At 42.8% G+C, this 27,923-nt stretch overlaps 1 protein-coding gene across 3 annotated transcripts in view; it reads right to left on the bottom strand.

Annotated features, from left to right (window-relative positions):
* The window catches only part of slc16a4 (solute carrier family 16 member 4), a 157,073-nt gene that overhangs the window by 41,946 nt on the left and 87,204 nt on the right, over window positions 1–27,923 (bottom strand). For all 3 annotated transcript variants that reach the window (XM_078546507.1, XM_078546509.1, XM_078546508.1), the window contains exon 6: window positions 15,675–15,836. In XM_078546507.1, coding sequence (XP_078402633.1) covers window positions 15,675–15,836 — 162 coding nt within the window. The remainder of the gene's footprint in view (window positions 1–15,674; window positions 15,837–27,923) is intronic.

Raw genomic sequence — 27,923 nt, 5'->3', positions numbered from 1 at the left:
TTCTTCTTTGGTAAAAGCAGAGGCAAAGTATCCATTTAATACCTCAGCTATGCCCTCTGCCTCCATCTGTAAATCCTCTTTTTTGTCCCTAATCAGCTATACTCCTCCTTTTATATTTTTACTATTTGTATGCCTATGGAAGAGTTTGAGATTCCCTTTTATGTTAGCTGCCAGTCTCATTTCATACTCCCATTTTGCTTCTCTTATTCATTTTTTACTTCACCTCTGAACCTTCTGTGTTCAATCTGGTTCTCCATTGCATTATCCACCTGACATCTGTCATAAGCACACTTTTTCCTCTTCACCTTAATTTCCATCTCTGTCATCCAGGGAGTTCTGGATTTGCTTATCCTACCTTTCCCTTTTGAGGGAATATACCTACACTGTGCTTGAAATAGAAGGTAGCCCATTGTTTAGCTACCGTTTTTCTTGTCAACCTTTGATTCCAATTTATTTGGCCCAGATCCATGTTAACCCCATTGAAGTTGGTTTTCCCCCCCAATTAATTATTCTTACTCTACGTTGTTCTTTATCCCTTTCCAAAATCAGCCTAAACCTTATGATACAACGATCACTGTCCCTTAAATATTCTTCTACTGATACTTGATCCACTTGGCCCACCTCATTCCCAAGAACCAGGTCCAGAAATGCTCCACTCTTGTTGGACTGAAAACATACTGCTGTAGAAAATTCTCCTGAACACATTCTAGGAACTCTTGCTGCTCTCTGCCTTTACATTACTACTATCCCAGTCTATATTCAGATAATTCAAATCCCCTATTATAATTACTCTATAATTCTTGCATCTCTAATTTCCTTGCAGATTTGTTCCTCTACATCCTTTCCATTAGCTGTTCACCTAAAGACTACACTAGACGATGTAATTGTTCCTTTTTTGTTCCTTAGCTCTAGCCAAATAGGTTCTGTCCTCTGGGATATCCTCCCTCTTCAGCACTGCAGTGATCTCCTGAAACAACATCTCCACTCATCCCTCTTTTCTTCCTTTCCTATCTTTCATGAACACTTTGCATCCAGGAATATTTAACACCCAATTTTCCCTTCTTTGAGCCAGATCATTGGCTGCATGTGGCATCAGCAGGCCCAAAATTGTATTACTTAGCATCATTTACAGCTTCTGAACGGAGACATGCACCATGGTTGGAGCAAATGTTGGCAGTCATGCAGGAAGTGAATTGGACCTGGTAAATGGTGAACAATGGAGTATAAGGGTCTGGCACATAAAGGATTAACGTGGGACTGAGTACAGTACCACCCGTACAGTGATGTAAGAGGACACACAACCCAAACCTAGCGGTCAGCGTAGTGTTGGACAGAGCCATGTGTAGAAGCAAGCATGGAGACAGCTCCTAGCTACTTTTACTGTACATATATATTATATATATGTATATAGTATATTTAGTTTCTAGTAGTTAATGAATATTTACTGTTGAACTACCTAAGGCTACAAATACCTTAATAAGACCTACTGAACTACGCCCAACACCTGACAATATGGTGGCAGCAAATGGAACAACTCAAAGCCTCAGAGACTGCAGAAGAAAATTAAAATCTTGGAAATCTAAATGAAAAGGTCCAAAGCGTTCTGACCTGAAGAAAAGCTCAAGAAACGAAGGCACAGAAAGGAATCACCAGAGAAAAGCCCCAAAGAAAGGGTTGAAAGCTGAAGGCAGAAATTAAATTCCTCACTGCACCAGAAGACTCCACTGAATCCCATGGAAATCCAGCTTCAATACCCAGAGAGTGCAGAGTCAGCAGCTCTAGTGGGGCGAGCTAAAAATTTAAAATTCCTGGACAACTCAAGTCCTGAAAAAGTTAAACACTGCAGTGATCAGAAATTGCTGTTTACATCACAGAAACCTAATTTCTGAGTTGGCACCCGAACACATGGCGGCAAAGCTTATTTCAAAGAAAAAGAATTATTAAAAATTAACCGTGACTGAATAGGCGGCTTTAAAAGCCCAGCTAAAGCTGATATTTGATGTTTCCTAGACCCGAAAACATTGCGCTAAAGCAGGAAAGACTCAAACCAGTTGATCCAGGTAGCCATTGTTGGAAAAATGTAAACACTAAGATCGCGAATGCCATTACTGCAGAAGCCCACCAAATCCAGCAAGCACAGGAAAACCCTTTGTAAAGAAGCATGTAGTGGCGCAATCTTAGATTTTCAATCTTGGACCTCTTAAAGCTGAACCTACAATTTAAAAAGTTTAACCATGGACAAGAAATCCACTCTTCCAGATCAATTTGGATTTATTCAAGGATAGGGTTAATCACAAAACTGGGGACTTTGGAGAAAGCGATTCTTTAGATACATGCTTGCTTCAGGTCTGGATAAAAAGACAGAAGCTGAACAAGTTAGCACGCTACTTTATTCAGTAGGCCTGATAACCGATGATATAATAGCTAGAGAAGGAACAAATGAACCATTTGCAAAATTTGATGAAGTTTTATAATCATTTGACGATTATTTTAACCTCAGAAGTAACAAAAGCCTTGAAAGGACTAAACTTCATAAACATGTCCAGCAGTCAGGAGAATCTGTCATCTCTTTCATTAATGAGCTGTACAGAATGGCTAAAGCTGTGATTATGGAGACCTGAAACCTGAGCTAATCAGCGATAGAATGGAGTGGTGGACAATGCACTCTCGGACATGCTTCAAAGGAAGGAAGACCTAATCTTGAGAAAGCCACCCAGCCATCTGAAATAAGGTTTTTTTTAATTTCATGGGATATGGGCACTGCTGGCAAGGCAAGGCCAGCATTTGTTGCCTATTCCTGATTGCTCTTGAACTGAGGGCAGATAAGAACCATATTGCTGTGAGTTTGGAGTCACATGTAGGCCAGACCAGGTAAGGGTGGTAGATTTCCTTCCCTAAAGGACATTAATGAACCAGATGGATTTTCATAACAATCAATGATATTTCTCCATGGTCGCCATTAATGAGACTAGCTTTAGATTCCAAATTTATTAATTGAACTTAAAGTCCACAAGCCATCATGGCAGGATTTGAATCCATGCTCCCAGAGCATTAGGCTAGGTACCTGGATTACTAGTTCAATGATATTACCACTATACCAGCATCTCCTCCCAGCAGTCGAGATCCATATTAAGGGAAGAAAGCAAATCGTGATACAAAGTAAACCCCACCGTCAAGCTAGAGAAACTGCACAGACACAGGGATACTCCAGTTCAATCAAGGGAAGCAATACCCTGACTGACCAGTAGAGCGACCATGCCAGCACTGTGGGGCAAAGTGCCCCCACAGACGTGATCAATGTCCGGCAATTTCAGCCCAGTGCTTTCAATGTAACCAAATAGGACACTTTGGGAAGCTGTGCAAAGCCAAAACATCAAAATGCATTGAAGATCCCAAGAGGATTCATGAGCACAAGATAGCAACCAAGAGGACAAACAACCATGGTTCTTGGGTGAGGTCAAAGATCCTGGATTTTCATTCTGGAGTCTGGACATCTTGTGAATGACCATCTCACAAGCTTCAAATTGGACACAGGACCTAACACTGGCTCCTATCAGACAGAGAACTAATGGTTGATGCCATCCACAACACACCTGTACGGAGCAGGAGGCATCAAACTCCTGGTGAAAGGGACTTTGTAAGTGACACTCAAGCACAAATACAAAAGAATCCAAGAGACCCTATTTGTGGCCCAAAACCAGGGCTGTTCACTGCTCAGCTGAAAAGTCTGCGTCCAATCTTAACCTTTAAACAAAAAATTTGACGAGCTCAATGAAGAAGGGCCTGGCTGCAAAAGAGTTCCTGAAGCTCTTTACAGGATTGGCGTAACTGAAGGATGCATACAAGATCACATTGAGGGAGGATGCTAAACCAATGAGCCTGTTCATACCACGAAAGAATCCTCACCCACTCGTGAAGCAAATGCAGCAGCAGCTGGATCAGTTGACAAAACATGGGTTCATCTCCCCGGACACACAACCAACCGCATGATATTCCAGGATGGTCCCAATCCCAAAACTGAATGGGTCCATCCGTATTTGCGTCAACCTGATACAGCTCAATAACGCCGTAGCCAGAGAGGTACACCCAATGTCCTCAGTGGATAAAAGTCTGACTAAACTCTCTAAGAGCAGAGTATTTTCAAACTGGACACCAACAGCGGCTTTAGGCAATTTCCCTTAGATGAAGAGTCCAGGTTGCTGACCCCATTCATTTTTCCCTTTGACAGATTCTGCTTCAATTGCCCGCCCTCTGGAATCATCTTTGCATGGAAATATTTCATCGTATAATATCAGCCATTTTGCAAGGCTTACAGGGTGTTATCTGCCATGTGGATGATGTTTTGGTTCTTGGCACAACAGTGGAGGAAGACTCACACTGTCTTACTTTGGCAGGGTGTGAGTGTAATGGTGAATTGAAAGAATCTTAAAACCAAAGGCCTAAACAGGGAGATAGAAGCTATCGGTTCATCTGTTTTGTTTTGACTGATTCGTGCATTTAGATACAGAGCCGTTAATTTTGATTTTTATTATTTTTGTAGTGTCTGACCTTATCTGCTGATTTACTCTTGGATTTGTACTCTCTGTCCCTTCCTGTGACATTCTGTTTTTCACTTCCCATATTAGTTCCTTTCTCTGTTACCTTGTCTCTACTTTTTTGTTTACCACATCTTCCCAAATTTGATCCTTGGCTCCCAAGATTTAGTTTAAAGCCCTCTCACATCTCTAGTTATGCAGCTCGTTAGAACATCAGTCCCAGCAAGAGTCAGGCGTAGACTGTCCCAATGGTACAGCCCCCACTTTCCCCAGTACTGGTGCCAGTGCCCCACAAACTGGAACCCACTTCTCCTACACCAATCTTTCAGCCATGCATATATTCCTCTAATCTTATTTGCCTTTTCCAATTTGCACATGGTTTAGATAATAATCCAGAGATTATTACCTTCGAGGTCCTTCTTCTTAATTTGGTGCCTAGCTCCTCATACTGTCTAAGCAGAGCTCCTTCCTTGTCCTGCCTATGTCACTGATGTCTACATGGACCACAACAACTGGATCCTCCCCCCTCTCCAAGTTCCTCTCCAGTCCTGAGCAGATGTCCTGAGACCTGGCAGACAACACAGCCGTCACGACTCTCGCTCTTTTCTGCAAAGAACAGTGTCAATCCCCCTCACTATACTGTCCCCTACTACCACTACACTCCTTTTGCTCCCTCCACTTGAATGGCTTCCTGTACCAATGGTCAGTCAGCTTATTCACCCTGCAGACCCCATTCCCATCCAAACAAGTTGAGAAAACCTCAATAACATGGCCCTCAACCATGTCCGGCCCATCCCCTGCGTCTCCGCCCTCACACCTTCCTCTCCCTCCCAGAACCATGATAAGGTCTCCCTTGTCCTCATTTTTCACCCCACCAGCCTCCGCATTCAAAGGATCATCCTCCGCCATTTCCGCCAACTCCAGCATGATGCCACCACCACATCTTCCCTTCACCACTGTCGACATTCCGTAGGGACTGTTCCCTCTGGAACACCTGGTCCACACCTCAACCCCCTCCCACGGCACCTTCTCATGCAATCGCAGAAGGTGCAACACCTACCCCTTTACTCCCCCCACTCCTCATCGCCCAAGGGCCCAAACACTCCTTTCAAGTGAAGCAGCGCTTCACTTGCACTTCCCTCAATTTGGTCTACTACATTTGCTGCTCCCAAAGCAGTCTCCTCGACATCGGAGAGACCAAACGCAGACTGGGTGACCACTTCGTGGAACACCTTCAGTCTGTCCGCAAGCATGACCCAGACCTTCCTGTTGCTCGCCATTCCAACACACCACCCTGCTCTCATGCCCACGTGTCCGTCCTTGGCCTGCTGCAATGTTCCAGTTAAGCTCAACGCAAACTGGAGGAACAGCACCTCATCTTCCGATTAGGCACTTTACAGCCTTCCAGACTTAACATTGAGTTCAACAACTTCAGATCATGAACTCTCTCCTGCATCCTCACCCCTTTTAGATCCCCTTTTTTCAAATATTTATTTTTTAAATTTTTATATATATATTTTTTCCCACCTATTTCTATTATTATTTTAAAAATTTATTTCCATTCATTGTTTTATCCCCACCTTTCAGCCTATTTTGATCTTTTCTACCACACATTCCCCTCCCCCCACCCCCACTAGGGCCATTTGTCACTTGCTCATCCTGCTTTCTACTCTTAAGGTCACCATTAGCACCTCCTTTAGCCAGTATCACCACCATCAACATCCCTTCGACCTTTTGTTAATGACATCTAGCTTCATTTCTCCCACCCCCCTTAAACAGTATATATTTCACCACATTTCTACTTCTCTTTCGTTCTGAAGAAGAGTCATACAGACTCGAAACGTTAAATCTGTCCTTCTCTCCACAGATGCTGTCAGACCTGCTGAGTTTTTCCAGCAATTTTTGTTTTTGTTGCTGAGAGAACCTCAAACCTGTTGGACAATTGCAGAGGCTGAAACTCCTTCACTCCTGGCCCCTGGGTGCCCTTACCTGCCTCACTCATAATCACAGCCTCCTTTCCCTGACGCCCTTCCAAATCAGAAGACCCTATCTTAAGGGCTGTGACTACCTCCTGGTACGAAGTGTCCAGGTAACTCTCCCCCTTCCCTGATGTGACAGAGTATCTGCAGTTCAGCCTCCAGCTCAATGACTCTGAGCTGAAGCTCCTCAAGGCACTGACATAACAGTGTTCTGAGTGAGGCTTTTGCTGCCTCGGATCACACTGACATCCAGGAGCTCCCACATACTGCAGCCATGACACATCACCTGTCCTACCATCTTTATGTGCTTTACTTAATTATTTAATAATTTTATTCAATTATTTATTTTCTTTTATGTATTTTACAAATCTTATCACAAATTCCTGCACTATTTTGAACCTTAGGAATAGGGTAGACATATCCAGTTACCAGATACTTACCAAGCAGCTAACTCCCTCTCTCTAGTGCAGCAGGAACCAATTCCTGCAGGGTGAAAAAATTAGAAGAAAAAAAAGAGAGTACCTCCCTCCCCTCCTCACTGAACTCCCTCAGCTCACCAAACTCTCACACTCCATTAAAGTCACACCAGTGCTGGTTGCACTGAAAGTGTCTGAATTTATATGTTCTGAAACAAAGGGTCTGAACCCAGGGGGAGAATAAACCAGTTCGAGCTAGCTCCCTTAATTAACTATTTCAGCTGCCATGGTCAGTTAGCTCATCCACCCAGCTCATGGTATAGGAGATAATATATTGGCATGGATAGAAGATTGACAAACTAACAAGAAACAGAGGGTAGCCATACATGGGTCCTTTTTCTGGTTGGCAGGATGTAACAAGTGGTGTGCCACAAGGATCAGTGCTGGGGCCTCAACTTTTTACAATTTATATAAATGACTTGGATGAAAGTACAGGTGGTCTGGTTGCTAAATTTGCTGATGACACAAAAATAGGTAGGAAAGTAACTTGTGAGGAGGACATAAGGAGGTTACAAAGTGACATAGATAGGTTAAGTGAGTAGGCAAAGAACTGGTGAATGGAGTACAATGTGCGCAAATGTGAAATTTGGCATGAATAATACAAAAAGAAGCTTATTTACCCTTTGGTGAGAGATTGCAGAGCTCAAATTCAGAGGGATCTGGGTGTCCTCGTGCATGAATCACAAAAGGCTAGTATGCAGGTACAGCAAGTAATTCAGAAAACTAGAATGGTATCATTTATTGTGAGGGGAATTGATTACAAAAGCAGGGAGGTTATGCTTCAGTTGTATGGGGCACTGTGAGACCACATCTGGAGTACTGTGTACAGCATTGGTCTCCTTATTTAAGGAAAGATGTAAATGCATTAGAAGCAGTTCAGAGAAGGTTTACTAGGCCAATACCAGGAATGGGCAGGTTGCCTTATGAGGAAAGGTTGGGCAGGTTAGGATTGTATCTGCTGGAGTTTGGAAGAGGAAGAGGTGACTTGATTGAAACCTTTAAGACCTTGAGGGGTCTTGACAGGGTGGGTGTGGAGAGGATGTTTCACCTTGTGGGAGAATCTAGAACTATGGGTCACTGGTTAAAAATAAGGGGTCGCTCATGTAAGACAGAGATTAGGAGAATTTTTTCTCTGAGGGTTGCAAGACTTTGGAACTCTCTTCCTCAAAAGGCGGTGTAAGCAGAGTCTTTGAATATTTTTAAGGCTGAGCTAGATAAATTCTGATTAACAAGGGGGTGAAAGGTTATCGGGGGGGTAGGTGGGAGGTTACAATCAGATCAGCCATTATCTTCTTGAATGGAGGAGCAGGCTCGAAGGGCAGCCTACTCCTGCTCCTAGTTCATATGTTTGTATGTCCTCGAACACCTGTGGAAAGCAGTCCTGATGCTGAATGAAAAATGTGATTCTCTAAGACATCAAGTTGGTTCCTGGGACACATTGTCAGCAATAAAGGCATCATCACGGTGGATCCACAGAAAACAAAAGCTATTGGCGAGTTCCCAACCCCATCCTTGATTCCGGAATTCCAGAGATTTCTGGGGATGGCGAACCAGTTGGCAAAATTCTTACCAAATATGGCACAGGTCACAGAACCTTTGAGAGATCTACTTAAGAAAGACTGGGCATGGTGCTGGGACACACATCAAGAGCAAGCATTCACTCACATCGAAGCAATGCTGCTCTCAATCGATATCCTAGCCAACTGCAACCCATTCCTGCCCATCACTATTGCAATGGATGCTTCATCCACAGGCCTTGGAACAATCCTATTTCAAGAGAAACTGGATGGAAGTCACCGACCGGTGTACTACACTTCCAGAGGACTGTCGAACACGGAGATGAGGTACTTCGTCATGGAAAAGGAAGCCCTCGCAATCACGTGGGCATGCGAGAAATTTCAGACTACATCATTGGCCTAAAGGCCATAATTGAAACAGACCAAAAGCCACTGGTCTCATTGCTAGATGAGAAGGAGCTGGCAAAGATGCCCCCCAGAATGCAGAGATTCCGCCTATGCCTGACGAGGTTTGCCTACGAGACGGTATACACCCAGGGAAATAAAACAAACACCAGGCATACTTTTCAGGGCCACAGCGGAGCTTCCGTCAAAACAGGATATCAATCTGATTGAGGAGCTTGAAGCGTGCTTTAAATTGACAAGGAGACACCTGCCAGTGACCGCAAATAAACTCCAACAGATTCGCCAAGAATAAATGTAAGATGAGAAGTGTGCCTGCATCCTGGGTTACTGCCAACAAGGGTGGACACAACAGAGGTCATGTCAGGAAAGCTTGGCTCAAATAACAAAAATACTTCACTGACATTGATGATCTCTTGGTTTACAATGAGTGGCTGTCATCTCAGTTTCCCTTTGGCCAGAGATCCTCTAAAAAAAATCAACCTGGACATCACCAAGTGCAGGGCATGGGCCCAATCCACAGTCTGGAGGCCAGGCATTTCCAGGGAAATTGAGATCACGATATTGAACTGTCAGGCTTGTGCACTGCACCTGCAGGGCCAATCGGGAGCCCCTTATAGACTCAAACGTTTACAGCACAGAAGGAGGCCATTCGGCCCATCATGTACACACCACTCAATAAGGATCTGACTACACTAATCCCATTTTCCAGCACTTGGCCCATAGCCCTGGAGGCTATGGCAACGCAAATGAATATCTAAATACTTCTTAAATGTTACAAGAGTTTCTGACTCAACTGCCTTTTCAGGCAGTGAGTTCCAGACTCCCACCACCCTCTGGATGAAAAAATTTCTCCTTAACTCCCCTCTGAGATTTAAGGTAAGAGGTAGAAGGCTATGTCCCCTGGTTATTGACCTCTCTACTAATGGAAAATATGCCTTCCTATCCACCCTATCTATGCCCCTCATAATCTTATACACCTCTATCAAGTCCCCCCTCAACCTTCACTGCTCCAAGGAAAACAGCCCCAGCCTATCTAATCTTTCCTCATAGCTCAGACCCTCCAGCCCAGGCAGCATCCTGGTAAATCTCCTCTGCATCCTCTCCAGTGCAGTCACATCCTTCCTATAATGTGGTGACCAGAACTGCACACAGTACTCCGGTTGTGGCCTAACCAGCGTTTTATACAGTTCCAGCATAACCTCCCTGCTCTTATATTCTTTGGCTCGGCTAATAAAGGCAAGTATCCCAAATGCCTTCTTAGCCACCTTATCTACCTGTGCTGCTACATTCAAGGATCTGTGGATATGCACACCAAGGTCCCTCTGGTCTTAAGTACTTTCCAGGGCCCTACCATTCATCCTGTAATTCCTTGCCTTGTTAGCCCTCCCCAAGTGCATTACCTCACACTTTTCTGGGTTGAATTCCATTTGCCACAGCTCTGCCCACCTGACTAGTCCATTGATATCCTCCTGCAGTTTATGGTGTCCTCCTCACTATTTACCACCCTACCAATTTTTGTGTCATCCGAGAACTTCTTGAGCATACCTCCTACATTTAAGTCTAAATCATTTATGTACACCACAAACAGCAATGGCTACAGCACCGAGTCCTGTGAAACCACACTGGAAACAGACTTCCAGTCACAGAAACATCCCTCTACCATCACCCTCTGCTTCCTACCTCTCAGTCAATTTTGGATCCAATGTGCCACTTTGCTTCAGGTCCCATGGGGTCTTACTTTCTTGACCAGTCTGCCATGAGGGACCTCATCAAAAGCCTTGCTAAAGTCCATGTAGACCACATCAAATGCATTACCCTCATCAACACTTCTGGTTACCTCCTGAAAAAATTCGATCAAATTTGTCAAACACGACCTTCCCTTAACAAATCCATGCTGACCATCCCTGATTAATCTCTGTCTCTCCAAGTGCAGATATATTCTGTCCCTCAGGATTCTTGCTAGTAACTTCCCCACCACCAAGGTTAGACTAACTGGCTTGTAATTTCCTGGTCTATCCCTTCTTCCCTTTTTTAACAATGGGACAACATTAGCAGTCCTCCAGTCCTCTGGTACCTCACCCGTGGCTAGAGAGGATTTGAAAATTACTGTGAGGGCCCCTGATATCTCTTCCCTTGCCTCCCTCAACAGCCTAGGATACATCTCATCCAGGCCTGCAGATTTATCCACTTTTAAGGCCGATAAACCCACTCGTACCTCTTCTCTTATGTTAATTTTCTCTAATATTTCACAGTCCTCCACCCTGATGTCCAAACCCGCGTTGTCCTTTTCCAGTGTGAAGACTGATGCAAAGTACTCATTGAGGATTGTACCCATGTCTTCCAGGTCCACACACAGATTACCTCTACGGTCCCTAATTGCCCCTAATCTTTCCCTAGTTATTCTTTTGCTCTTTATATATATTTTTAAAAACCCTTAGGGCTTTTCTTTATTCTACCCACAAATACTTTCTCATGCACTCTCTAAGCTTTCCTAATTCCCTTTTTAAGTTCCCCCCTGCACTTTTATACTCCTCTAGGGAGTCTGCCGTATTGAGCCCTCAGTATCTGCCATAAGCTTCTCTTTTTTCCTTAATCTTAACCTTTACGTCCCTTGACATCCAGGATTCTCTGGACTTGGTTCCCCCACTTTGTCTTTATGGGAACATATTTGCGCTGTACACTTGCTTTCTCCTCCTTGAATGCCTCCCACTGCTCTGACACAGTTTTATCTGCAAGTAGATGCTCCCAGTCCACTTCGGCCAAATCGTATCTCATCTTAGTAAAATTAACCTTTCCCCAGTTAAGAACTTTTATTCCCAGCCCAACCTTATCCTTTTCCATAACTATCCTAAATCTAACTAAGTTATGGTCAATTCCTCCAAAATGCTCCCCTACTGAAAACCTTCCACCTGCCTGGGCTCATTTCCAAATATTAGGTCCAAAAATGCCCCCTCCCTTGTTGGGATTTCTATGTCCTGGCTTAAAAAGTTTTCTGGGATGCAACTTAAGAACTTTGCTCCGTCCCCACCCTGCACACTAAAACTATCCCAGTTATTCATACACAGTTCCCTATCAGGCTATGGGAGAGGCTGGGCATCGATTTATTTTCCTTCAACAGCAAATCATTTTTGATAGTGGTGGATTACTGTTCCAAATGGGTTGAAGTGAAGCAACTGTACACGACAACCATAGAGGCAGAAGTTAAAGCACTGCAAGATGTTCGCAAGCCACAGAGTCCCGGATAAGATTGTGTCCAATAACAGCTCACAATTTTCAAATGAATACTTCACCCAATTTACCATCACATTCAGCTTCCACCATCGTACCAGCTCTCCAAGATATCCACAGTCAAACTCGGAGGCAAACTAGGGCCCACGCTATTAAAGCCCTCAAAAAAATACGAAGACTTCCAAACATCACTATTAACCCACAGATCCACCCTGTTACAATGTGACCTAGCCTCATCTGAACTCCTGATGGGCAGAAAACTCCGCACACAACTTCTAATCCTGCTAAAGGGTTGGTAGTCAAGGATTATCAGGACATCTAAGACAGAGAGCACTCCTACAGGCCGAAGCAAACCTCCGCCTACAACAAAAGGCACCAGAACAGACACTTGCCACAACTACAAAAGGATGACAAGGTTTGAATTAAAGAGAGAGGTTAACTATCATCCAGAAAGGCAATGACCAAGCCTGGTCAGACCTGTTTGGCACCCCAGAGGGGTCGGTCAGGAGAGGCAGGAGGAGCCTCCTCCACATCCCTCGAAGGGTCCTTACCACTGTACAGTGGAGAGGAATTGAGGATAACACCCAGAAGCCAGAACAACCTCCGATTCAACAAAGTTTATCTGCATCAACAGAGCCTGCCATTCCTCTGACAGCAGTGCAAAGAAGATATGGAAGAGTTATAAGACCTCCAGACCGCCTGAACCTTTGAACTCAGAGAATTGAGGGGGTGGGGTCATTGTAATGATGCGATACATTGGGTGAACTGGGATAACTTGTAAATATTTGGATAAAGACACAGGTGGAGGTGTAGTATGAGGGTCCGGCACATAAAGGCTCAACATGGGACTGAGTACAATACCGCCCACACAGTGATATGAGAGAACACATGACCCACACCTAGGTGCCAGTGTAGTATTGGATAAAACCATGTGTAGCAGCAAGCATGGAGACAGCTCCTATCTTGGACCTTTCTGTACTTACACATATCGTTTCTAGTAGTTAATAAATACTTACTGTTGAACTACCTAAGACTACGAATACCTTAATAAGATGCACTAAACTACACCGAACACCTTACAACAAAGAATAGCGGAGCAGGAGAGACAGTGGGCCCCAAGGATATTGGATGTCACACTGGAGGAGATGGAAATGAGGAGAGATGTCCTGTACCCTTGGGAGAAGGAGGCCCTCCAGGCACACTCAGAAGGCAGTGGGAATAGATAGCTATGGTGTTCAGCCTCCTCCTGAGATTCCCACTGTCACAGAAATCTATCTTCAGTCAATTTGACTTATGACACGTGGCATCAAGAAATGGCTGAAGCGCACTGGATACAACAAAGGCTATGGGTTTCGACAATATCCCAGCAGTGGTGCTGAAGACTAGTGTTTCAAGCCCCACCTCTAGCCAAGCTGTCCCAGCACAACTACAGTAATACTGGCAACTACTCAATGTTACGTAGCTAGATTGGAGAAGCTGCAGCTCATCCTGAAGAGAAGGTTGAAAGGAAATTTGATAGAGGCATTCAAAATCATGAGGAATCCGGACAGAATAGAAAGGAAGAAACTGTTCCCATTGGTGGAAGAATCGAGAACCAAAGGACTCAGATTTAAGGTGAGTGGCAAAAGAAGCAATGGCAACATGAGGAAAATCTTTTTTTACACAGCAAGTGATTAGGATCTGGAATCCACTGCCTGAGAGCGTGCTGAAGGCAGATTCAATTGAGGCCTTTAAAAAGGAGTTGGATAACTATCTGAAGTGGAAGGAATTACAGAACTATGGGGAAAAAGCAGAGAAGCTGCTCATTTGCAGAGCCGGTGCAGACATGATGGTTCAAATGACCTCCTTCCGTGCTGTAATAATTCTGTGATCCTGATTCTGTCAATGCCCCTGAGGACCTGGATGCAGTGCTGCAAGAAGCTCAAATGACCTCACTTGAGTGGTCAAGGTCAGTGAATGCATCTTCAAATGCCATATTACAGCAACTGCAACACTAGCCTGACATACTGGTCCATGCACCAGACTCCTACCATTCATCTACCAACCATCTCTATTAATTGGGACTCGTACATCACATTCATTGCTTCACCTCACCTTCACACACTTGGTACTGCTGCAAGCCTCAGAGCCATATCTCACAGCTTGCACACACTGCCAGCTATTCAACCATGACAGCCACAAGTCCCAAACATATTGTACCACACTCACTTAAGTGCTGTCTGAGGGCAGTGATGGGCCTGAATCAATTATATCAATTGTATCTCCATACCTAATCCTCCTTCACACTTCCCCACTTATCTCACACTGTATTCTGATTTATAAGCTGCAGTTGGTATAAGCTTGCACCTCTTACTTCACCCACTCCTCCTCTAACCAGAACCTCTCTCCTTTCAGGTATCCTAGAACTGTAACCTGACCAAGGAGTGGAGGAACAGCAAGAAGACAGTGATGATGAAGAGGTATCATCACTCATTTCATTCTTGCAGTCACCAGCTCAGTTATTGACACTGTGCATTACTTATGAGTTCCCCAGAATTCTGCATCTATTGGACTTAGAAGAGTGCTTAAATAGGGCAGGCTACATGGCTGATGGATATGTAAATAAAAATGCTTGGTACATTGACAGGCCTGCTAGAAACCCTGCGGACAATGTCAAGAAACATGGTGGAGTCTGGCACCAATTTGGCACAGGGTTCGCAGAGAGTTTGGAGCCTATCATTTCCACCATGGAAGCGGTAGCCAACTCAGTCAGCACACTTGTAGATCAAACCATGTTGCAGCTAATGGGCAGACCAGACATTAAAATATGAAAAATGAAAGTGCTGGAAAAAGCTCTGCAGGTCTGGAAGCATCTGTGAAGAGAAACAAAATTAACATTCCTTGGAAAATAAGTCATATTGGACCTGAAGCGTTAACTCTGTTTCGCTCTCCACAGATGCTGCCAGACCTGCTGAGTTTTTCCAGCATTTTCTGTTTTCATTTCAGATCTCCAGCATCCACAGAATTTTGCTATTATGTTAAAATAAAGTACTTGTTAATAAGGTGAACTATTGGGAACAAACCAAGGTCATTCATGTTAAGATGAGTGGAGTATGCCAGCTGGAAATTGTCAGTTGTTGGATGATATGAGGTTTCCATGACGATGGAAAGACCTTCTCAGGGTAGGCTCCTTGAAAGGTCAATGAAGTGATAAATTCTGTCAATCAACTGCATACGTGTACAACAGGGTGCTCCCAACATGTTTTTACCCAAATGTTCTCCTGAAGGTGCTGCCTCTTCTCTTCCATACACATCAGTCAATAAATTGCGACACCACATAACTCAGCTGTGTACCACGGTGAGTAAAATTTCCACCAGTTTCCAATCTCCTGCCATAATCTCAGCAGAAACACCAGGGAAACGCTATAAATCACCATTAATGACATTTTTCTCTCCAATTTACCCACAGGTTTTCTTTGCTAAAGACCTCATTTTCAAAGGTATAATAGAGTTTAATTCTTAGCCATGAAGAGAATTGTAACAAACATTGCTCACCTTGCCAGTCATATTCTACCAACAGTAATTGTGTGAAAGGGGCGAGGGCAAATGTCAAGCCCATTCCTGATCGTGCAATGGCGTAGGCAGTCGCTAGTCTTTTTTTGAAGTACTTTGCATGCATCACAGTTGCTGCTTGATAGAGAAAAGCAAAGCCGATTCCTGCAAAAAATGTTCAAAGCTCAGTATTTGTGTTAACTTGTTTTTCTCTGATCTCCCCAGTCACAGCTGAGAGAGAATATGAATGGCTTGTGTCAGGTGTCCAATGGCTGCTCTGAAACAGGCCACAGGGAATTGAGCAACAGTGGCTGTGGATTGAATCCTGTGCTCCGTCTGGTTTGTTCACCCTATGGGGCCATCTCTCCTACAGAGTAATGAGTCAGATCAGCAAACTTGTAAGTCAGGCATGTGTAAGCCTCCTATGTACGGGAATCCCAACGTATTCTCTCACATTTGCAGCTGAGCGGTTTTTGGAAATTTGGAAGCATTATTCCTCAATCATTGAACTTGTGTATCAAAATAGGAAAGTTCATTCATCACAATGAATAAAATCTCTACTGTGGACATTGTTTCTGTAAATATTTCCACTTCCATTTTTCCCCCAGCTCTACTGATTCAGGCCTTTTAATCTTTAAATCACTTGTACATCCCAAAAAAGTAAAACATTGTTTAATTTTAAGGATACTAATGCTCATATTATGAAGTTCCAACATTAGTTTTTTTAAAAATACATTCACGGGATGTGGGGATTATTGACAAGGCCAGCATTGATTGCCCATATCTAGTTGCCCTCAACAAGGTGGTGGTGAACCGCCATCCTGAATACAACTGTGAGTATTGCTGAAAAGAGACATTTTTTAAAAATTCATTTACGGGATGTGGGCATCGCTGGCTCGGCCTGCATTTATTGCCCATCCCTAATTGTCCTTGAAAAGGTGGTGGTGAGCGGCCTTCTCAAATTGCTGCAGTTTGCTGTTAGGGAGGGATTTTGACCCAATGACAGTGAAGGAATAGCGATATATTTACAAGTCAGGATGGTGAGTGGTTTGGAGGGGAACATTCAGGTGGTGGTGTTCCCATTTGTCTGCTGCCCTTGTCCTTCTAGATGGTAGTGGTTGTGGGTCTGGAAGGTGCTATCGAAGGAGTCTTGGTGAGTTTTTGCAGTGCATCATGTAGATGGTACATACTGCTGCCACTGTTCGTTGGTGGTGGAGGGAATGAATGTTTGTGGAAGGGGCTGCTTTGTCCTGGATGTTTTTGAGCTTCTTGAGTGTTGTTGGAGCTGCACTCATCCAGGCAAGTGGAGAGTACCCCATCACACTCCTGACTTGTGCCTTGTGGTGGACAGGCTTTGGGGAGTCAGGAGGTGAGTTATTCACTGCAGGATTCCTAGCCTCTGACCTGCTCTTGTAGCCACAGTATTTAGATGGCTGGCTCAGTTCAGTTTGTGGTCAATGGTAACCCCCAGGATGTTGACAATGGGGGATTCAGCGATTGTAATGCCATTGAATGTTTAGAGGCGATGGTTAGATTCTCTCTTGTTGGAGATGGTCACTGCCTGGCACTTGTGTGGCACAAATGCTACTTGCCACTTGTCAGCCCAAACCTGGGTATTGTCTAGGTCTCGCTGCATTTGGACACGGACTGCTTCAGTACCTGAGGAGTTGTGAATGGTGCTGAACATTGTGCGATTATCAACGAACATCTCCACATGTGACCTTATGATGGAAGGAAGATCATTGATGAAGCAGCTGAAGATGGTTGGATCTAGAACACTACCCTAAGGAACTCCTGCAGTGATGTGCTGGAATGGAGATGATTGACCGCCAACAACCACAACCATTTCCTTTGTGCTCGGTATGACTCCAACCAACGGAGAGTTTTCACCTTGATTCCCATTGACTCCAGTTTTGCTAGGGCTTCTTGATGCCATACTGAGCTTGATGTCAAGGGCAGTCACTCTCGCCTCACCTCTAGAGTTCAGCTTTGTTCATGTTTGAACCAAGGCTGTAATGAGGTCAGGAGCTGAGTGACCCTGCCGGAACCCAGACTGAGCAGGTTATTGCTGACCAATTGCTGCTTAACAGCACTATTGATGACCCCTTTCATCACTTTACTGATGACCGTGAGTTGGCTGATAGGGTGATAATTGGCTGGGTTGGATTTATCCTGCTTTTTGTGTACAGGACGTACCTGGGCAATTTTCCACAGAGCCGGGTAGGTGCAAATGTTGTAGCTGCATTGGAATAGCTTTGCTAGGGGTGCGTTAAGTTCTGGAGCACAAGTCTTCAGTACTATTGCTAGAATATTGTCAGGGCCCATAGTATTTGCAGTATCCAGTGCCTTCAGCCATTTCTTGATATCATGTGAATTAAATTGACTGTAGACTGGCATCTATGATGTTGGGGACCTCTGGAGGGGGCCAAGATGCATCATCCAGTCAGTCCTTCTGGCTGAAGCTTGTTGCGAATACTTCAACCACATCTTTAGAACTGATGTGCTGGGTTCCTCCATCATTGAGGATGGGGATATTTGTGGAGCCTCCTCCTCCAGTGAGTTGTTTAATTGTCGACCACCATTCATGGCTGGATGTGGCAGGACACCAGAGCTTAGATCTGATCCATTTGTTATGGAATCACTTAGCTCTGTCTACCACTTGCTACTTATGCTGTTTGGCATGCAACTAGTCCTGTGTTGTAGCTTCATCAGGTTGACACCTCATTTTTAGGTATGTCTGGTGCTGCTTCTGACATGCCCTCCTGCACTCTTCATTGAACCAGGGTTGAACTCCTGGCTTGGTGGTAAGGGTAGACTGTGGAATATGCTGGGCCATGAGGTTACAGATTGTGTTTGAGTACAATTCTGCTGCTGCTGATGGCCCACAGCACCTCATGGATGCCCATGTTTGCGTTGCTAGATCTGTTTGAAATCTATCCCATTTAGCACAGTGGTAGTGCCACACAATGTGATGGAGGGTATCCTCAATGTGAAGGTGGGTCTTCATCTCCACAATGACTGTACGGTGGTCATTCCTACCGATACTGTCATGGACAGATGCATCTGTGGCAGGTAGGTTGGTGAGGATGAAGTCAAGTATGTTTTCCCCTCTTGGTGGTTCACCTGCCACAGCCTCAGTGTAGCAGCTATGTCCTTTAGGACTCGACCAGCTCAGTCAGTAGTGTTGCTACCAAGCCACTCTTGGTGATGGACTTTGAAGTCCCCCAACCAGAGTACATTCTGAGCCCTTGTCACCCTCAGTGCTTCCTCCAAGTGGTGTTCAGTATGGAGGAGCACTGATTGATCAGCTGAGGGGGCATGGCATGTGGTTTCCTTGTCCATGTTTGACCTGATGCTATGAGGCTTCATGGTATCTGGAGTAAATGTTGAGGACTCCCAGGGCAACTCCCTCCTGACTGTATACTACTGTGCTGCCATCTCTGCTGGGTCTGTCTTGCCAGTGGGACAGGATGCACCCAGGGATGGAGATGGTGGTGTCTCAGACATGATCTTTAAGGTATGATTCCATGAGGACGACTATGTCAGGCTGTTGCTTGACTAGTCTGAGAGACAGCTGTCCCAATTTTGGCACATGCGCCAGATGTTAGTAAGGAGAACTTTGCAGGGTCGATATGGCTGGGTTTGCTGTTATTGTTTCTGGTGTCTAGGTCGATGCTGAAGCTTTTAGCCATCCACTCATCAGGACAAATGCAAGAATGCCAAATTTTAAATAATCATAACAATTTATGTCGCAGGAGAAGACAGGTGCTGATTGGTTAACAAGTTGACTCTGATTGGTCAAGGTGTTGCCATGGAGAAAGTAATGGGAAAATATAGACTCTCTGTGCTTCCATGTAATCCAAAAAGGGTGCAAGGCTTGAACATATTCCTTTTCTTTGCAGAGAGAGGGTCCCTATATACCTGCATATTAATGTATGTCACTTCTAGCAAGCTTAAATGAGCCACATTACGAGCTTGACTGATTATCTTAAGTTGTTGAGAGTGTAGCTATTAGCACACTCAGGATTGTTCAGGTACGATGCCAAGTACCATAGACCATACATCCCAGTGATTGGCTGATCAAATGAAACAGCATGTTCCTCTGGCTGATCGTGATAAGTAGAGTACAGATCGTACTCAACCAGCCCACGATTGCGAAACACAAAACAAAATATCTACTGTTAAATGGGATTCTGTGATTGGGCAGCACCTATTGAACAGTTCTGAATGTGCTAGCAGTTACACTAACAACTGTCAGGAAGATATAATAACTCAATGTTATTGGAATTTATTGTGAGAGTAATAGTGAGATGTGTCGGGGGGTGTGTGTGTGTGTGTGTGAGTGTGTGTGAGAGAGACAGAGAGAAACTTAATTGGATTAAAGGCAGCTGGTCTGAAGGCTTTTATGTAAACATGAGGGAAGTTTAAAATGTAAGGTAAAAGGACATTTGCATTTTTACATAAACCAAACTAGATTGTTTTCAAAGAGGAGGGTGAAATATGTCACCTAGCCAGGTGAAGTTTAGAAACAGTGTTTATTTTTTCCAAAGATTACTGGTAAAACTTCATGCTATGAGAGGGTTTTATTATCAGGAAGATAAAGTCCAAAGACATAGTGAAACAATGGGAATTTGCATTTAAAGGGCAAAATATGTATAAAGGAGTGAAGGCTGTGTGTAAAGGTAGACAATTTTAAGATCTAACAAATGTGAAACACCTTCAGCATCTCTGCCTCAAACTATTGTCTTCAAAGGACTGAAGTTAAGAAAACTCAATTTGAATTCAACTTGTTAAGGGTATCATGTTTCTTTGCCTGGGTCTTTTAAAATCTGTGTGTCTTACTGTTGCCTTAACAAAAGTATAACTCAGTTAGATTGACTAGGGGATTTAGAAGCTATCATAGTAGTAATTTGTAGATTTGTCTGTGTACTTAAAAATCATTTCTCTTTTTAATAAATGTTTAATTTAATTTTGTAAAACCCATAAGACTTGGTGGTATTATTGTTACGGGATTCAAGGCATACATCTCAAAATTTATACAAACTGCAAAACAAGTTGTAGCAGTTGTTTCAAGTTTCCCTTTGTGATTTGAACAACTCAGCATTTACCATCAGCTGTACCATAACAGAGTTGGGGGCTCATCTGGGATATATTTGAAATTCCTTGATTGGTTTGGAGTTGGTGAATCTTAAGGTTATGAGTACAAGAAGCATTTTAATTCAGGAGTTGGTGTGAGGTATTTTTTTGTAGTGGTGAGATTGCAATATGGCTTTGGCAGTTGCTCATACTCATCTGGGAGTTGAAGTTATAACTTTAGCTGGTTTACAAAAGGTAACTAAAGTTAAGTTACTGGAATTGGTGGATAAATTACAATTGGTTACCTGCAGGCGCTAAGAAAGCAGATATAATTGAAGGTATACCACAGCATTTAAAGTTGGAAGTGATACCTGACACTAGTGAGTCACGGCTGGAGGTAGTGAGACTTCAGTTAGAAATGAAGAGGCTTAAATGTGAACAAACAAAAGAACTGAGAAAACTTGAATTGGAGGCAAACAAAAAGGAAAAAGAATTGGAAATGAAAAGAAATGGAACTAGAGGGAGCAGAAAAAGAAAGGGAAAAAGACAGATTATTTCAAAAAGAAATGGAAATGTGAAAACTTGATCCCCAGAGGGAAAAGTTAGCAATGGAAGAGAGAATTAAGAAAAGAGACAGAGAATATTGGCTTAAAAAGCTGGATTTTTAAAAGGAGACACCAGATTCTGAGGAAAGTTCTGATGATGAAAAAACCTTTAACTTAAAACCCAGTGGGGAGATGTTTAAGTTTGTACAAGCTCTTCCAAAGTTTGAAGAAAGAGATGTTGAAGCATTCTTTATTTCATCTGAGAAGATAGCTAAACAGATGAAATCGCCACAGGAAAACTGGACATTGTTGTTACAATCCAGGTTGGTGGGTAGAGGTGAGATGAGGTTTATGCTTCACTGTCAGAAGAAATGTCAGTGAATTATGATGTGATTAAAAAAAGGCTATTTTGAGTGCATTTTAGTTGGTTCTTGAGGCATTCAAGCAGAAATTTAGGAATATGAGAAAATAACCTGGGCAAATTTATATTGAGTTTGAAAGAGTAAATAAAGTAATTTTGACCAGTGGATACGGGCATTAAAGATAGAAACAACATATGCAGTCTTAGGGAAGTAATTGTTTCGAAAGAATTTAAAGATTCAATTTCTTGGGTAGTGAGAATTCATGAGGAGGAACAGAGGGTTAAAATGGTAAGACAAGCAGCAGAGATAGCTGATGATTATGAGTTAGTTCATAGAGCTAAACCTTTTTTCTGTCGCCCTTTCAAATCAGAAAAGGATAGAAAGTGGAACGGTGAAAGGAAGTGAGTAGTCAGGGAAGAGGAGTAGGTGGAAATTTGCAGGAAGTTTTTTCTCAGAATAAAAAGGAAGGTGCTGAGAGTAGAAGTGACATTCAAAAATTGAGGTGGTTTCATTGTAATAAAGTTGGACACATGAAGTCAGTGTTCTGGAAATTGCAGGGAAAATCTGTTGGAATTATAGGGGTGCAGAAAAGTTCTGTCAGTAAAGGTACTGTGCGTTCTGAGGTTCAGGCACAGGAAAAACCAGTGGTTTGTGTACAGGTAAAACAGGGAGAGTCAGTGATCAGTAAAGAAGTGGGAATGTGTTCACAATTTACCCAGGAGATTTCCGAGGAGCAGGGTGCATAGATACTTAGTGATTTAGTATATAAAGGGAAAGTCTTTCCATATGTACAGGGAGGAGTAGGTAAAAATGTTAAAATTTTAAGGGACACAGGGGCTAGTCAATCTTTAATGTTGTGGGATAGTGATATTTGTTGTTCAGAGGGAATATTGCAGGAACAGGTAATAATAAGTGGGGTTCATGGAGATGCTAAACCTATTCCCTCGTGGAAGGTAAATTTAAAGAGTAAATGGAAAACAGGCAAAGTGACCGTTGGAGTGGTGGAAAAATTGCTCATTGCAGGAGTTCAATTTATCTTGGGTAATGATATAGCTGGATCACAAATGTGGTTGATGCCAAGGTAGTTGAGCAGCCTGTAGAGGTATCTTCAACAGAAGTGTTGCAGAGAGAACATCCTGGACTGCTTCCAGATTGTGTGACAATGAGATCACAGACTCATAGGTTGAAACAAGAAGAACAGGAAGTTCAAAGGCAGGGAGAAGGAATGGAAATCCAATTAGCTGACACTGTGTTTGATGACATTGTTCAGGAGGAAAGACTGGAAAAAAATTCAACTGAAATCAGGATTTGCAAATGAAACATTTATGTCAAACAGCTTACTCAGAAACAGGGGCAAAATGTATTCCAGAATGTTAATACCTTAAGAGTAATGTTTTAATGAGAAAGTGGAGGCCATATCATGCTTTGGCAAATGAAAGCTGGAGTGTGGTACATCAGATTGTAATACCATTTGGATATAGAAATGAGATTCTGAGGATAGCTCATGAAATTCCAATAGGGGCACATTTAGGAATTAGAAAGACACAGGCAAAGATACTGAAACATTTTTATTGGCCTGGATTGCCTAAGGGTTTAGTCAAATTCTGTAGAACATGTTACACATGTCAGGTGATAGAGAAACCACAAGCACTGATTAAGCCAGCACCTTTAATTCCAATTCCAGAATTTGAAAAACCTTTTACTAGGGTCATGATTGATTGTGTAGGACCTCTCTCTGAGACTAAGAGTGGAAATCAGTACTTACTGACAATAATGGATGTGTCTACCAGGTTTTCTGAAACATTACAACAAAGAAAATTGTGAAGAGTTAACTAAATTTCTTTTTACAAGATATGGGCCAGAATATTGCCGTCGACATGTGGGGGCAGGCCCGACATGCCGACACGTAAAATGACGCAAGACGATGTCATGCGTGTGTCCCGACATCATCGCGCGTCATTTCAATATTGCATTCGGCGGGTGCACGCTGGAGGTGGTTGCGCACCCGCCGAACTCTCACAGGCCTATTAAGGCCATTAAGAAAGTAATTTACCTCATTAACAACAGTGCTGGTCCAACCTTAAGGTTGGCAGGTAGGCGAAGAGCCCAAGTGGCCTTCGCGTTTTCCAGGAAACCTAATCCACAGGTGGGATGAGGTTTCCTGAAGGTTTTATAAAATTAATAAGTTTGGTAAACTTGACAAACATGGCCCAGCTCATGTGCCACTGTCACCATGAGGGGACATGTTTAAATAATTTTAACTTGAATTTTAAAAAACTTTTATTGTCTATTCAATCTCCCTGAGGCAGCTCTGTGTCTCAGGGAGATTGCTGCGCTCTTTCGCGTGCATGTGCGAAATAACGCAGGCCCCGGCTCTCCCTCCTCCCCCCGCCTGCACAGGTAGAGCTGAGCGCTATGGAACACACGTTACTCTGGGCTGGCCTTAATTGGCCTGTCCGCGTAAAATGGCGCGCAGCCAATCGCGGGCGGTGACTGGTTCCGCACCCGCCTCCACCCGCTCCTACCCAGCCCGCCTGACACAGGTAAGAATCAGCCCATGGTTTCCCTAAGCAAATATAATCAGATCAGGGTTCAAATTTTATGTCACAGCTGTTTAAGGAAGTAATGAACAGTTTGGGGATAAAACAATTTAAGTCAACAGCTTATCATTTGAGTTACAAGGGGCATCAAACTCTAAAAACTATGATGAGAATGTACAGTCAGGATTATCCACAGGATTGGGATGGAGGAACTCCATTCTTGTTATTTGCTATTAGGGACGATCATAATGCGTTGTCTGGTTTTAGTCCTTTCGAACTAGTTTATGGTCTTGAGGTAAGGGGACCACTGAAATTAATTTATTAGAAATTGGTGGATCAAAACTCAGAAACTACTCTCCTGGATTACGTATCAAAAGTCGGAGAGAGATTGGACAGAGCATGTGAGTTGGCTAGAGAACATTTAAAGATATCACACCAAATGATGAAAGTGAAAGTAGACAGGAAAGCTACAGCTCGTAGTTTTGTTTCTGGAGAGGAAGTGCTAGTTCTGTTACCAGTACTGGGTGACTCATTAAAGACAAGGTTTGATGGGCTTTACAGGATTGAAAAGAAACTGAGTGAAGTAAATTATTTAAGAAATACTCCAGATAGAAAAAAGCAGAGGTGTGTCTTGTAAATATGCTTAAAAAGTACTTTGACAGGGAAGAAGACCAAAAGCAGGTGTTAGTGGTGATAGATAATGAGAAAGAAGTAGAAATACAGGATTCTGAAATTGATTTTCCTCTAATCAAATTGGATAATGAGGGGTACTTAAAAATTTAAATGTAATATTGAGTTACATTCCAGGCAAGTGTCAGAGTGATTTAGAAAAGCTATTGCGGTCACACAAAGATATTTGTGGAAATAAGCTGGGAAGGACAAATTTAGCTATACATGATGTGTCTGTAGAAGCTTCATCTTTGCTAAGGCAACATACTTACAAATTAAATCCAGCAAAGTTATTACAAGTACAGAAAAAAAATTGAATTAATGCTTCAAAATAATATCATTGAGTCTAGTTGAAGTAACTGGAGTTTGCCAATTGTACTGCTACTGAAAGCAAATGGAACACAAAGACTGTGTGGACTATCGAAAGGTGAATGTGGTGACACAAACGCATTCATATCCTATACCACAGTTGTAAGATGGTATTGAGAAAGTGGGACAATCAAAATTTATCATAAAGATTGACTTGCTACAAGGATATTGATAACACCATTATTGGAGAGAGCAAAGGAGATATCAGCTTTTGTGACACCAGATGGGCTATATAAGTTTAAACTCATGCCATTTGGTATGAAGAATGTACCTGCAACATTTGAAAGACTGACGATCAAAGTAACTGAAGGTCTGAGCAACTGTGCCATTTATATTGACGACTTGATAGTTTTCAGTCCTACATGGGAGGAGCATTTACAACATCTGGAAGAATTACTTACTCAATTACAAGAAGCTAATTTGATGATGAACTTGGCTAAAAGTGAATTTGCAAAAGCGCAAGTTACATATCAAGGCCATGCCATTGGACAGGGTAAGGTGGCTCCGAGAGATGTGAAAGTCAAGGCTATCATGGATTTTCCTACAACAAAACAAGAAGTTCTGAGATTTCTGAGCAGGAGTGGGTTTTATTGGAAATTTGTACCAAATTTGAACAGTGTGGTTGCTCTATTAACTGAACTATTAAAAAAGAACAAGAAGTTTCAATGGACACAGGAGTGTCAGAAGTCATTTGACAGTTCGAAAACTATGTTAAGTATGATACCAGTTTTGGCAGTACCCAATTACGCAAATCAATTTAAGTTGGCCGTTGATGCCAGTGTTATAGGCATTGGGGCTGTACTGTTACAAGACGATGACACGAATTGAAAAACTGATAGGGTAATTTTCATGGAAGTTGAATGTACAACAGAGAAGATATTCAAAAATCGAAAAGGAGACTTTGGGTTTGGTGTTAGTGTTGCAGCATTTTGAAATTTATGTGGCAAACAATTTGCCAGAAAAGATTGTTTATACAGATCACAATCCTTTAAAGTTTCTGGACAAATGGCAATAATCTTTCAATGTTCCCTGGATTCGGGGGAGGTACCAGAGGATTGGAGAATTGCAAACATTGCGCCCTTGTTCAAAAAAGGTTGTAAAAATCTACCCTGCAATTACAGACCAGTTGGTTTAACTCCGGTAGTGGGGAAACTTCTAGAAACAATTATTTGGGATAGAATTAATAGTCACATGGAAAAATTTGGATTGACTGCGAAGAGTCAACATGGATTTGTTAAAGGAAAATCGTGTCTAACTAATTTGTTAGAGTTTTTTGAAGAGGTAACAGAGATGGTTGATGAGGGCAAGGCCATTGATGTGGTGTATATGGACTTACAAAAGGCGTTTGATACAGTACCACACAACAGGCTTGTGAGGAAAGTTATAGGTCATGGAATAAAAGGGACAGTAGCAACGTGGATACAAAATTGGTTGAAGGATGGGAAACAGGGTATTGGTTAATGGGTATTTTTCAGGCTGGAAGAAGGCTTGTAGTGGAGTTCCCTAGGGGTCAGTATTGGGACCCTTGCTCTTCCTGATGTATATAATTGATCTAGATCTTGGTGTGCAGGGGACAATTTCAGAGTTCGTGGATGACACAAAACTTGGGAGAATTGTCAACTGTGAGGAGGACAGTGTAGAACTTCAAAAGGACATTGACACATTTGTGGAATGGGCAGATAGATGGCAGATGAAGTTCAATGCGGAGAAGTGTGAGGTGATACACTTTGTTACAAAGAACATGGAGAGACAGCATAAAATAAAGGATACTATTCTAAAGGGTGTGCAGGAGCAGAGAAACGTAGGTGTATATGTACGTAAATCATTGAAGGTGGCAGGACAGGTAGAGAGCTGTTTCCAAAGCATACAGTATTCTGGGTTTCATTACTAGGGGCATAGAGTAGAAGAGCAGGGAGATTATGATGAATTTATATAAGACACTGGTTAGACCTCTGCTGAGTATTGTGTACAGTTCTAGGAAGGATGTGAACGCATTGGAGAGAGTGCAGATGAGATTTACGAGAATAGTTCCAGGGATGAGACACTTCAGTTATGAGGAAAGATTGGAGAAGTTGGGACTGTTTACCTTGGAGAGGAGAAGACTGGGAGAAGCCTTGATAGAAGTTTTCAAAATAATGAGGGGCCTGGACAGAGTAGATAAACTCGTAAACAAATCGAGAACCAGTGTTTTGCAAAAGGAGAAAATGCAAGGTGAGAAAAAACTTTCACACAGCGAGTGGTTAGGGTTTGGAATGCACTGCCTGGAAGTATGGCGGATGTAGGTTCGATTGAGGCATTCAAAAGGGCATTGGATGATTATCTAAATAGAAACAATGTACAGGGTTACGGGGAAAAGACAGAAGATTGATACTGAGTTAAAATGCTCAGAGAGCTGGTGCAGACACGATGGGCTGAATGACCTCCTTCTACATCATAACAATTCTGTGATTCTGTAAAACTGAAACAGAAGTGCAAGGCTATTCAGATGGAGTTTATTACTGCAACCATTTAATCTACAGATTATACATGTCGCTGGATGAGAAAATCTGATTACAGATGCATTATCAAGGGTTTAAAGCTTAAAGGGAAAATTGGACATTTAAAAACCTGGACTCTGAACTGGAATGATTTCTGTTGATGTGACGGATTTGTATATATATTATGTTATTGCATGAATCTGGTAATTTAATA

Source organism: Cetorhinus maximus, chromosome 8 (genome assembly GCF_964194155.1).
Source record: "Cetorhinus maximus chromosome 8, sCetMax3.hap1.1, whole genome shotgun sequence".
Lineage (NCBI taxonomy): Eukaryota > Metazoa > Chordata > Chondrichthyes > Lamniformes > Cetorhinidae > Cetorhinus > Cetorhinus maximus.
The sequence above is the reverse complement of the archived record's forward strand: the minus strand, read 5'-3'. Positions and strand labels throughout refer to the sequence as shown.